The sequence below is a fragment of the Echinops telfairi genome, unplaced genomic scaffold, assembly GCF_000313985.2.
Source record: "Echinops telfairi isolate 266 unplaced genomic scaffold, ASM31398v2 ScPeMD7_17;HRSCAF=63, whole genome shotgun sequence".
In the NCBI taxonomy this organism is placed as follows: Eukaryota; Metazoa; Chordata; class Mammalia; order Afrosoricida; family Tenrecidae; genus Echinops; species Echinops telfairi.
This window is the reverse complement of record NW_022103914.1, coordinates 6462822-6476418: the sequence shown is the minus strand read 5'-3', so window position 1 is coordinate 6476418 and position 13597 is coordinate 6462822. Positions and strand designations below refer to the sequence as shown.

Below are 13597 nucleotides of genomic sequence, written 5' to 3'. Positions count from 1 at the left end.
GCATAACCTTTTAAAGTTTTTCACAATTTTTTTTGAAAATCCCCTAGTATAAATAAGGAAGATTTTATGAGTCTATATGTGGAAATAATGGCTGCAGTTTGGGTCTTAATAATGGTGAGCTGCTCAGTTTTAAAATTCCTAAATCACTCAGCATTAGCAAATTATTATGCAGTCTTTTTGTTCAGACATTGTTTCAAAAAGACCATATTTTTGTTTCTAGTGCCGTTGATTCCAACTCAGTAGTGCTGCTCCTGTGTAGGGTTTCCAAGGCTGTAATTTTTCACAGGAGCAGATAATCCTCATTTTTCCCATGGAGGGGCTGGTGGACTTGAACCACTGACCTTGCAGTTAAGCAATCCAGAACTTACCCCACAGCACCACTAGGGCTCCTTCTCCAAAGTCAACTCACTTTTGCCTCAGTGAGTCTGTAGGACAGGGTAGAACTGCCCCTGTGGGTTTCTGAGACTAACACTTTACATGAGTGGAAAGTGTTGGTTTAGAATTGCTGACTTTTCAGTTAGTAACTGTGTAACCACTGTGCCACCAAGGCTTACCTCCCTAGGTATTGGGTCTTTGAAAATACCCATTTGACAATCAAAAACAGTATTTTGTGAACTGAAGTATTATTCATATAATTTTAGATAAACTTGTTTCACTGGTTATGAAACAAAAATTTAGCCATGTTTCATTATACATTTATATGAAGAACCGAGAGCTATCTTAGCTCAGTAAATTTTTTTAAGTTAATAACTGTAATCAATATTTATAATATACAAGGGGTTCCAGTAATTTCTTTACTGATAACTATTCTTTTCCATCAAAACTGGAGAAGCCAAATAATGCTTATTTTGTTAATTAGTTTTTGTCTCTGAACATAATTACCAAATTATTAAAAGCCAATGTTAGACAAAATAATTGTGCTACATTACAAATGGAGTCCTTTCATTATTAGATCTTTCAGGTCGTAATATAAAACAGTAACCTTTTAAAAATGCAGAACCTGTGCTAATTAATGTAAGCTTTTTCTTGGTGTAGACATTTGTATGTGAATGACAAAAGCTTCTTTAGTAAATTTATTTTAAACAGACTGTTGGCAGAGAGCATCCTTTTATTTTTTAATTCGGTTCATATTTATAATTTATGTAGGCAGTGAGGCTGCCATTGGGTTTTACTACAGACTGTGATTGAAACTTGGTAATCCAGGTTTTCTCCACCCAGTACATTAAATCAGGCAGTCACAAAGGGTCTTGTTAGTCCAGCGTTTTAAACATCCTCCTTTACCTGCTAATCGACCTCACTTCCTGGATTTCAGCCCGTCTAGTTATCAGCTAACAAAAGAACAGCTTTTGGTTCCTGCAGACGCTGGTGAAAAAAATAATCATGAGAAAGAAATCCACCTTATGCTGTCTTTTGTGTCTGCAAAAATAAACTCGGCTATCATACAGCTACCAGGTACCAGAAGGAAGATACAAGCTTTTTCATGGGAAGCAATTACAGAAAAAATGAGCATCATTTCTCAAGGTTTTTATTTTCCCTGATCTACAAGTGATGCTGCTGTAATTCTAGCTGCAGTTTTTACTGATCATTCACCACTCAGCATCTGGTAGAGGAGTAAGACTGCTTGGCAACCACCTGCAGGGCTGCAGAGATGAATTACATTTTCGGAAACAACACACTTCTGTACTCTCGCGCCAGTCGAGGAGGCAATACTAGCTCTAGCCATGGCTCGGTAGGCCCAAAGCAGAAACACTGGGCAAAAAAGGGCTCATCAGATGAACTACAAGCTGAGCCAGAACCTTCACGCTGGCAGCAGATAGTTGCATTTTTCACTCGAAGACACAGCTTTATTGACTGCATCTCGGTAGCCACCAGCTCCACCCAGGTAACATACCACTTGTTGAAATGATTTTCAGTGTATTTCTGTTCATATATGCTTTGCAAATTTGTCTTAATACAGGTTTCTTATTATCAGAAATATGTAGATTATTCACTGAAACCTTGGACGCACAGAAATGTATGTTTTCAGTCCATCTATGCAGTACTTTAGTACGAAAGGGGAACAAAATATTTTCCCTTATGCTGTTATGTAATGCCGGATTTTCATGATTTATCTAAAAATATAGACATCGAGGGATAAATTAATACTGCTTGTCTCAAAGCTAGACTTTGCTACATCTTATGCACCATGATGCCTGGCCAGAAGAAAGAATACCTGTGTGATTATTTAGCTTTTCTGTGTCATTAAGTAATCATAGGAAGATTGTTATAGTAAAGGACCTAAATAATTTGAAATAATACCATTGCCTAACATTTTGAGAGCACATTAAATTTAATACAGTTGCATGTATGTTTATCTTAAAGTTACGGTAATTAGATTTTGGTTAATTTGAAGAGATTTAAGAAATCCTGTCATTTAAAAAATATATATTATCTAGTGTTAATATTAAATTAGTGAGCTTATGTGATTTACCTGGTCCTAGAAATTTATTTTTAAATATTCACATAACAATTTAAAAATTATTAGAATTTGAAGCCAAATAACAGTTCTGAAGACACTAAAGTCTCTAAATTCAAACAAACAAACACATTTAAAAAACCTTAAGTCCCCCTTTTGAGGAAATAATTATTGATAATCGGAGAAAAAAACAATTAATACTAGTTCAAGTGAAATATTTATTGTTGGGGGATCTAAGGGAGATAGGGGAAAGAGTCATCTAAAATATAGTTTTAATAGATATTCATTCAACTATAATAAAATATATATATGAAAATTAGCCTAATTTAAGAACAAGCTGAGAATGTTTTTTCCTTTGACATCATAATATTTAAATTAAAAAATAAACATATATTCACATCTCTGAGGGCGTTTTAAAAATAATTTGAAGTTTTATTTGTTTTTAAATGATTAGAAGCAGGATTCACTGTATTTTCTTGTTTTCAGTTGTTAGTCTTTCGATATGTGTGATTTTTAGAACGATGTTTTAAACTCTCAAGAGATTTTACTTTTCATATGTGAGAGAGAAATGAAATTACTGGTAGAGGCAGTTTTCATCGTTTTTATGTAAGCACTGAAATTACTTATGATCAAAACTTTTTAGGGGCAGTAATTGATTCAACTGTTATATTGTTACTGACCTAAGAATTTAACTACTTGACTTTGGTATAATTATATATCTCAGAAAGACGACAAAGACTCAATATTTCATTCTCTTGTGGTAGTGTCCATTGTAGATTAATATGAAGTGATGTTTTCCATTTTCAAAAAGAAAGATTTGTATAGATGTGTGTGTACATGTGTATATATGTAAACACACAGCCTATTACAAATATTTCATCTTGAGGGTACTATCTTTTTAAGTACCCTCATTTAAGTACCCTTTTTAAGTACCCTCATTTAACAAATGAGAAGACAAAAAACAATTCATATATAAAATATTGAAATGACAGAATGACAGTGTGGTTTCCTAGGATTTAGAGCAACAATTTAAAGCCATACTACTCCAAAACCCAAATTTTAATAATGGTCTCTATTTATACTTTATCGGACAAAAGCATGTAAAAAATTTTTTTTTCTTGCTTGGTTAAGTTTGTTTTTGTATATTAATAAGTGAGTTTGTTTCCATTTCCTCCATATAATTTTCTTTATACATATCTTGTCTACTTCATTATCTTTGTGTTTTATCTCTAGAAGGATAGATAAAAGGTCAGAGCTCTTAGTTTTTATTCTGTTTTGTGGTACTAATGTGTCATTTTTCACTCTGCACGTTTTTCCAACTGATAAAAATTATATTGAGTGGTGAATTAGATATATATCCAAGTATTTAACTCTATAAAACATTTGAATTTATTTCACTGGATAAAGTATAATGGGACTGAAAACAACTTTAGGCATTTTTGAAACTTAATGCTAGAGTGTATCTGATGAACTCATAGCTTGTAGCATTGTTAAAAAGAGAGTAGATGGATGAAATGCCATAGTAATTTATTGCATATCTACTGTATACTTGTGTCTACAGTAGGTGGAAGTACTTTGTATTATGGTTAATTGATAGAGGTTACTATCAGGGCTGTGTGAACACTGTCCACAAAAATTCTATTATATATAAAATTAACTTTGAATTTAATTATAACTATGCCATGTTCTATTTTTAGCAGATTGGAGAGTTGTCATTAAATCAAATTTTATTAGTTTGAAAGACATTCCTTTGATTATCTCCCTAGATATCTATAAATAAAAGATAATTTACTGATTCATTTCAGTTGCTTGTCAGAGGTAGCCATGTTTATATCCAAAATGATTTGTCGGGTTCTGTTGGAATATACCTGGTGCTCTTTAGAAAGACAGTTAATGCTTTTTTAATAATAAGGTCATTGGGTGGTTAATGAGAAATCCAGGAGGAATAAAGGAGTAGAAACCAGGTTGTTATAAACTATTTCAAGACCACCAGCTCCTAGGACAGAACTTGGTGCATACTTGGTGCTCAATATGTTTGTTTATTTAATTTCCATTTAAATCACCTGTAATGTTGCCATCTCCCGACCTTTCAAAATCTGTAATATGATCCCATACTCTGATACTATGTGGATACTTAGACTTACTGGATTTGCTCTCTTCCCTTATACATGCTTTTATTTCTTCAAAGCAGTGCCCCCTCCTTCATTTTCTTCATTCTTCATAGTTTTCCTCAAGTCACACAAGTGCTCTATATATCTGGCTTTCTTATCCCCTTGTGTACTGAACATGCAAATGGTCTCTAACTTTATTATTTGATTGTAGCCCCAAAAGTTTATATTATGGAGTTTTCTTTTAAATTTGAATCTAAGGTTTGTAGGAAAAAATGATGAATAAGGGGAAAACAGAGGCTCAGGAAGAAACCTGTGTGAAGAGAGGAAAGAGGGTACCTAAATCTCATTTTGACTTTTCGCATACAGATAAGTACATACTGGAGACTGTCAATACTTTTATCATAAAGTTGAAATTATTTATAAACTCAGATGAATTTATTACAGATTAAAGTTTACAGTGTAAAGTGTTTTGTTGTTTTTTTAATTCTGAGAGTCACCACTACTCTTATGTTCTTTAATTTTTAAATAGTTAAAGAAAAAGTGACCTAAACAATGTCAGACCCTCCATGAGCCCTTGAATTAGCATCCTTCTTATTCTTGCATGTAGGGCCACTTTATATCATCTAACCTATTCTCTTTAGCATACTCAATCCTACTCTAATCTTAAACTAATTTTCATAGTCATTTGAATTTTAAGGAACTGTGTAGCCCAGCACTTCTCTACTCGACTACCTTGGTTAGCTCATAGGTGAAAAGTTTTATTTGCTTGGTGATATCATTGTTTATTGATGAGACTAGTAATCATATATAAGCTTTGAACAGCTGTGAAGTACTAAGTGACTTCAAATATGTGTTTAACAACTTTTAATATGTTTTGAGTACTTGAAAAAATCTTTAAAATAGTAACTATAAATATTCAAATAGGGTTCTCCCTGAACACTTAACATACCTAGTTAAACTGAAAGCAAGAAAGCTAGAAGTAAATAGAATAGACTTGATAATTTGTCATAATAAAAGTAAAATAAAATTTTCATAAAAGTATGTTAGTCACATATGAAGGGGGTACCCCGCCAAAAAAAAACAACAACACCTAGATGCGATGTGAGGGTGATAGTACATTTGGAGTTTGTTTTACCAGGTCAGACTGTTAATCAAGCTTTCTATTTAGATGTTCTGAAAAGATTTCAGGACAGTGTATGACAAAAAAGGCCTGATTTGTGGCAGATGGAGGACTGGTTTTGCCAACACGACAATGCACCTGCTCATGCAGGCATGTCAATACGCCAGTTTTTGGCAACAAAACAAAACAAAAAACAGCATGCCTCTCTTGCCCTACACACCTAACTCATTTGACCTCACTCTGTGCAATTTTTTTGTTTGCGCAAATGCAGAGGGACGTGAAAGGACAGTGAGTTGATGATGTAGAAGAGGTGAATAAAAAATGAGGGAGGTGTTGTCAGTCATCTAAACAGATGAGTTTGAAAAATGCTTCCAAGAATGGAATTGCAGATTTGACAAATGGAAGAAAAACTTAATTCTAAATTAAAATGTAGAGGAAAAAATATTATTTAGAAAGCATTGTGTGGAAATACATACATAACTTAATTTGTGTGTTTTTAGTTATGTTTGAGGGTCCCTGTATTTCTTGATTTTTTTTTTTTTTCCTTTGATGATGTCCAATCAACACTGAAGGTCTGTGGGGCCAGTTAAATTCAAGGCAGAAAGATCTGCTCAGAAACATATGGCCACTGCATTTTGCAATCCTAAAGGGGTAATCTTTGATAAATTGCTCAACAAAGGATGACTATGGGTGACTATTATGAATACATTTTAAGGAAATGGAAGACTGCATTGATGAGGAAAAGATCAGGAATTACTTTTCTATCAGTTTACCTTTTGTTCTTCAAAGATAGTAAGGACTGTCCTGGGAGAATTTTATTGGGAAACCTTACCCCATCCACCCTACAGCCCTGATCTTGTTCCTTTAGAATTCTCTTTGCTTTTAAAATTTTAAAAATATTTCAAGTGAGCACAATTTAAGTACCTCAGGGATACCAAAATTGCTATTTTGATGTGGTATAAATTGAACAGTGCAGAATTCTTTGAGGAAGTGTTAGAGGTGGAAACATCACCTTCAGAAGTATAATAGACATACATGAAGGATAATGTCAAGAAACGCTAGCCTCACATTTTGTTTAATGAAGGTTTCTGTGATTTTATAGCATTACTTTTTTCACTTATTCTCATAGCATGAGATGGATATCCAGTTTGCTAGCTCCATTTGTTAAAGAGATGATCTTTTTATATAATCGGTTTATCAAACATCAGAGGGGCCATAGATATATGTGTTTACTTCTGGGTTTTCAGATCTGTTTCATTGGCCTATATGTCTATTGCGCTGATACCAGGCTATTTTAATTTCTGTGGCCAGAGAGTAGGTTTTGAGATCGGAAAATCTGAAGATTTCTACTTAGTTCTTCTCCGATAGAGTAGTGTTTTGTTTGTTCAGTGTCTCTTTCCTTTACATATATTGTTGGTGATTAGTTTTTCAACTCTTTAAAGAATGATGTTGGAATCTGGATGGAAATTATATCTGTAGATCACTTTGGATAGTATTGACTTTTTCACAATGTTAAATCTTTCTGTTCATGAGCATGGTATATTCTTCCATTTATGTAGTTCTCTTTCTGTAGTTTTCTTCGTATCGGTCTTTTGTAGCTCTAATTAGATTTATGCTTAGTGATTTCCAGTATACTTTTGTGGTCTTTCCCAATTCTTTTATCTCTTTATCTCATTTTCTTTCTTCACTCCAGTAACCCCTTTAAATGACTATATTCAATACCTCTTTACCACTAAGTGGTTATGAGATTATATCTCATTTTAAAAGTCAGTAGTAAGCATTTCAAACTGATGAGCACTTGCTTTCTTTTCACCCACTACTATAGTTTTGTTTTCAATCTTCCCATTACATTTTCAACCCACCTTTTTGTTAACCCTTTTTACCTAGTTCATATTCCATTGCCCTACAATCAATGCGTTCCATAATTTAATTCCCTTGAGATTGGAAAAATAGCACTTTATTGGTAAAATTCAATTGGTTAATCGAACCTCTTCCTCCTCTTTACCAATTCCCAGACTGCACATTACATTTTTAATACCTGTTTTCTAGATGATCTTTCTCTCTTCCATCCTGTTAAATGAACTTTCCTTGTTTTTCTAGCTAACTCTTCTTTTCCAACTACATTGTAGGCCCTTTGATTATTTAAAGATTTTGAACGTTTTTATCTCTTGTCTTAGTAATTTTTGTAGGATTATTCTCAGCATAAAAATATAATACTATTTATTTAAGCAAATAGCCATAAAATCCCCTTTGGTGTAGAATATAGTTCATTAAATCCAGTGATTAACTGGTCATTCTCTTTGTCACCGGGCCTCATATAATACCATGTAGCACAATTGATTACTACTATCTCCATAAACCTCTTTTTTCCTTGACTTCCTAGATAGTGCCCTTCTGCTTCCATCAACTTCAGAGTTCTTAGTGGACTCTCCCATATCGCCCCCCCCCCCTAATTTCTCAATGCTGAACAAATTTCAGCAAAGGTTGCAGATGAGCTAGGAAGAAAGGCTATTTCTGATAACATTATGGATCACAGAGAACCAATCTGCAGCAGAAAATGAGAATGGTGCAGGACCAGGAAGTGCCTAACTCTGTTGTGCACAGGGTTCCCATGCATTGAGGCAGACTTGACAGCAGGTGACAACAGTAAACACTGAATGTCTTTGAATTCAGTCTTTGAACTTCTTCCCTTCTCGTTGTGTGCCTATTTCAAATTATCTCATCCATTTTTGAGCCCTTTAAATACCATCAGTATATCTTATCTTTAACCCACAGCTAATCCCTCTACAAGGATCACTGGTATTTTATTGTGTCAGCATTTTGAATCCACCGTTTGCTTCATGGTAAAAAAGATAAGATTTTCTGCTCCCATAAAGATGTAAAGCCTTGAAAACCCAGAGTCAGTTATACTTTGTCCAATATAGAGTCTCTGTAAGTTGACTTGATGTCAGTGGGTGGGTTGGGTTAATTGTTATTAAAATGACTTGTACATTTATTTAGATTCCTACTTGATATGTCTGCTTTGGGTTAAGCTTCTCAGAGTTAACATTTCAAAAACAACTAATTGTATTGTTCTCTCCATTTTTTTCCATCTGTATATCCTTGGGATCATCTTTTATTCTACACTTAGTCTAATGACAAATCTTATTGACCCTCTGAATTCAGGATATATTTGTATTCTGACCACTTTTACCACTAATACAACTACTAATGGAAATTATTTTTATTTGTTGCCTGAAGTACAGCAGTAGTCATCTAACTGATCCCCCGTTCCATTCTTTCCTCTCAGCAGTCTGTTCTTTACCTACCTAGGATCCAAATTCATTCTTAAAAAATATTAATCTGTTCATGCCAATACCTTGCATTCAGCGTCCCATGGCTCCTGATTACATTTCTAGAAAATACCAAATCTTATTTAGCCAAACAAATCCAAGAAAGTCCAATATGATCAGATCCCTCGCAATATCTCCTAACCTCATTTCTCACATCTCCCTGATTTATTCTATTCGGGGGTACTGGTCTTGATGTTGCTCAAATTTATCAAGCCATGTGACCATCTCATAGCTGCCTTTCCCCAGATATTCTTATGGTTCCCTACTAAACTCCCTTCAGATTTCTGGTTAGCCATTCCCCTGAGAATGGCTTTTTACAAATACAAAATTGATAATATAATCTAGATGAGATTGGTCATAGTTAAAAAAACAAAAAAGGTGAAATTGGTTATAAAAGTTAATAATAGGTAGTAAATATGTTCAACTTTGTAGTTTCTGTTTAGTATTTTGATAGTTAGCCCTGTTTATCATGAGAAATAAATTTCATAAACTTTAATTGTGATTTAAGTATATTCAAGTAAAATTTAAAGTTTACCTTTAAAATAATCAGTTATACTGTTCAAAATGACTTACCTACATGTTCTTGGTATTAAGCTAAGCCCAGGAGTTCAGCATGCAACATGTTTTTACTTGCTTTTATTTTCAAGCAGTGCTTATTTATATGAGAATTGTACTTCTTGCCACTCAACAAAACTGTAATACAGTAGTCAACTGTGCGATGAGACTACAGGAGATGAGACTACAGTCTCTTCTTATCACAGAAAATGCACCTGATAAATATTTGTTGAATGAATGAATGAATTCTATGTAAACTTATGTCCATTTAATCTGAGGATTGCTAGGAAATTGGAGCTTCCAAGCATTAGTTACTGTTAAGTTTCCCAAACCATTTTTACATAGGACTATAGCTTGAAAAGTAATCCTGGTGACACAATGGTAACTACTCAGCTGCTAACCACAAAGACCAGTGATTCTAACCCAGCAGCTCTTTGGGGAAAAGATGTGACAGTCTGCCTCAGTAGACAATTGTTGTTAGGTGCCACCGAGTCACTTCGGATCTACAGCAACCCTGTATACAACTGAATGAAACATGACCTGGTCCTGGCATCCTCACAGTTGTTACCTTAGAGCCCATTGTTGCAGACATTGTGTCTATCCATCGTGTTGAGGGACTTCCTCTTTTTTGTTGACCTACTTTACCCAACATGGTCTTCTTCCAAGGATAGATCTTTCCTGATACCATGCCCAGAGTACATAATACTAAATCTATCTATTCTTGCTTCTCAGAACCGTTCTAGCTGCACTTCACCATAATTCAGATGTTTTAATTCTTCCCTTCTCTTCTTTATTGTCCAGTTTTCAAATGCCTGTGAGGCAATTGAAAGCACCATAGTTTGAGTAGCACCATAGTTTGAGCCACACTACCTTAGTTCCTCAAGTGAAAATCCTTGTTCTTAACAACTTTGGATGCCCTATAGTAGCATTCTTTTTCCTACAGAGTCACTGAGAGTCCAAATAATCTCCAAGGACATGTATTTGATTGTTTGAAAGTTAGCAAGTACGTTGGTGTTTTTGTTAGATACTCCAGTTCTTAGTGACCTGGTCTAGTCATCTTTGAGTCTATTGTTACAGCCTCTGTTGTGCCAATTCAGTTCCTTGAGGATTTTTTCTTTTTTGCTGACCCTCTTGCTTTACCAAACATGTACTTTTTCAGAAACTGGCATTTGGAATACTGGTGGCGTAGTTTCTGGCATCACAGCAATACACAATCCATCAGCCAAGTTGGTAGTTTAGCAAGTATACATTACAGTATTTTATGAGCTCATTCATATTTCAAAAATAATTCAAAGGTCTCTGGAAAAACTTGTAAGGCATGTATATTTTATATAAATATATAAACAAACTCTTAGCAACATTTTACTTAGCTTCTTTAGAAAAATTTTTCTGTGCTATTTTTATTTCCTGCTATTCTTTAGAAACATTTTTGTTGTCCACTTTTATATTACAGTTTAGAATTTTGATAAAGGTAAAAATAGTTGTTAAAGTCATGTGAAAAACAGTAACCTATAATTATCACCTTATTTTGCAAACTTTGAATAAAGCAACTTGTGATAACTCTACAGGAATATGCAAATCAATCAACAAAGACTGAACTAGTTTTATGAAAGTATAAACCAACTACATCTGGAAAAAGTATAACTTTAGGAGATACCTAACCATAACTTCTTCTGCCCTTTAATAAAAGTATTGAAAATATTTTTACATTTTCTCTTCATAGTAATCCTCCCCATTCCTTATTTTACCTTTATAGGCTCCATTTTCAATCCCATTTCTCATCAATTTTGCCAGTATCTGTGATACTAAGCACTGACTATTGAATTAGCTCTGATGTGATAAAGACAGAGTGGGGTCCATTGGTTACATCATAATTTTTTTTGTTGGTTTTAAGGAAAAGAACTGGGAATTATCTGAATTTTGAATTAAAACAACCTTGTTTTTTAAAAAATATTTACCTCTTGCAAATCTTGGTAGGAACCATCCAATAAATATGTCAAAGGGGTATAAATTTGAAAAAGAAATTAGCTTAAAATTATTCTAGAAGACAATAAAAATGAATAAGATGCATTCCCATCTTAAGAATTAATTGCACAACAGAACAGCAAGGGGAGCAGAGCAGTGAAGGCCCCAGGGAACACAAAAAATTAGACTGTGGGGCCAGGACATGGCGCCCCATCAGGCTGGGCTGAAAAACACTCATAAAGGTTAACAAATAGACCTTAAATTATTTATAGGCTTTCCTTTTCTTTTTTGTCATTGGCTTTGTTGTTGTTGGAGTTATTGTTTTATTTTCTGTTGTTGCTTTGTTTTGCTCTGGCTTGTGTTTGTGCATATTATTATCTCTGCATGTCTATCTAGATAAGTGGGATAAACAAGCTGGAGGAGAAAACAGTGTAAGGACAGTTCTGGGGGTACATGGGAGAGGGGGGTCGGAGGGAAAGGGAGTGAGTGTTAACAAACCCAGGGACAAGGGAGCAATGGGTGACTAAAAATCGATGGCGAGGAGAGTGTAGGAGGTCTGGTAGGGCATGATCAAGGGCAATGTAACCGAGAGGAATTACTAAAATCCAAATGAAGGCTGAACATGATAATGGGACAAGAGGAGAGTTAAAGGAAATAGAGGAAAGAACTATGAGGCAAAGGGCATTTATAGAGGTCCAAATAAAGGCATATACATATATAAATATATTTATATATGACAATGGGGAAATAGATCTATGTGCATAATTTATAGCTTTAGTATTAAGGTAGCAGCTGGACAATGGGTCTCCACTCAAGTACTCCCTCAATGCAAGAACACTTTGTTCTGTTAAACTGGCATTCCATGATGCTCACCTTCCTTACAGGATCCCTAAAGACAAAGCGGGTGCATTAGCAAATGTGGTGAAGAAAGCTGATGGTTCCCAGCTATCAAAAGATATAGCGTCTGGGTTCTTAAAGGCTTGAAGATAAGCAAGCAGCCATCTAGATAGAAACAACAAAGCCCACATGGAAGAAGCACACCTGCCTGTGGTGATCATGTGTCAACAGGATCAGGTATCAGGCATCAAAGACCCAGAACAAAATATCATGTCAATGTGAGTGGGGGAAGAGTGCGGAGTGGAGGCCCTACGCCAATCTATAGGCAATTGGACATTCCCTTACAGAAGGGTTGCGAGGAGAAGACAAATGGGGTGCAGTATAGCACTGATGAAACATACACCTTTCCTCTGGTTCTTTAATGTTTTCTCACCCCCACTCTCATGACCCTAATTCTACCTTACAACTCTGGCTAGACCAGAGCATGTACATGGGTACAGATAAGAGCTGGAAACAGGGAATACAGGACAGATAAACTCCTCGGGACCAATTTTGATTGTAGCAGTGTCACGAGGGAAGGGGGAGCCAATCACAATGACCTATCTATAACCCCCTCCCAGGGGGATGGACAACAGATAAGGGGATAAAGGGAGACATCACACAGTGAAAGACATGGAAAAGTAATAATTTATAAATTATCAAGGATTCATGACAGACGAAGGATGGAGGGAGGGAGGGGGAGGGGGAAGTGAACTGTTAACAAGGGCTCAAGTAGCCTGAATATGTTTTTAAAATGATGATGGCAACAAATGTGCTTGACACAATGGATGGATGGATGGATTGTGATAAGAGTTGTACTATCCCCCAATAAAATTATTCAATACCATAGCAGGACTTTAGAAAGGGGGAAAAACTTACTTTAATCTTAATAAAATGTAAATTATTTTGATTTTAAGGACACAGCTTTATTTTTGAATTTTTTAAAAATCACTTTATTGGTGGCTCGTACAATTGTTATCACAATCCATACATCCCTCCATTGTGTTAAGCACATATGTACATTTGTTGCCATCATCATTCTCAAAATATTTGCCTTCTACTTGAGCCCTGCTCATTTTTTCCCCTCCCTCCCTACTGCCCCCTCCCTTATGAACCCTTCATAATTCATAAATTATTATTACTTTGTCATTTTACACTGTCCCACGTCTCCCCCTGCCCTCTT

At 35.0% G+C, this 13597-nt stretch overlaps 1 protein-coding gene across 14 annotated transcripts in view; it reads left to right on the top strand.

The window, feature by feature from the left end:
• Positions 1-13597, top strand: part of DLG1 (discs large MAGUK scaffold protein 1) — a 245648-nt gene that overhangs the window by 105228 nt on the left and 126823 nt on the right. The window contains exon 1 of one of the 14 annotated variants that reach the window (XM_045287596.1): positions 1575-1882. The exons of 11 other annotated variants lie outside the window; for them this stretch is intronic. In XM_045287596.1, the coding sequence (XP_045143531.1) occupies positions 1649-1882 (234 nt within the window). In that variant the 5' untranslated portion in view covers positions 1575-1648. Of the gene's footprint in view, positions 1-1574; positions 1883-13597 lie in introns of those variants that run through there. 2 more of the 14 variants (XM_045287597.1, XM_045287602.1) reach the window with 2 other exon arrangements.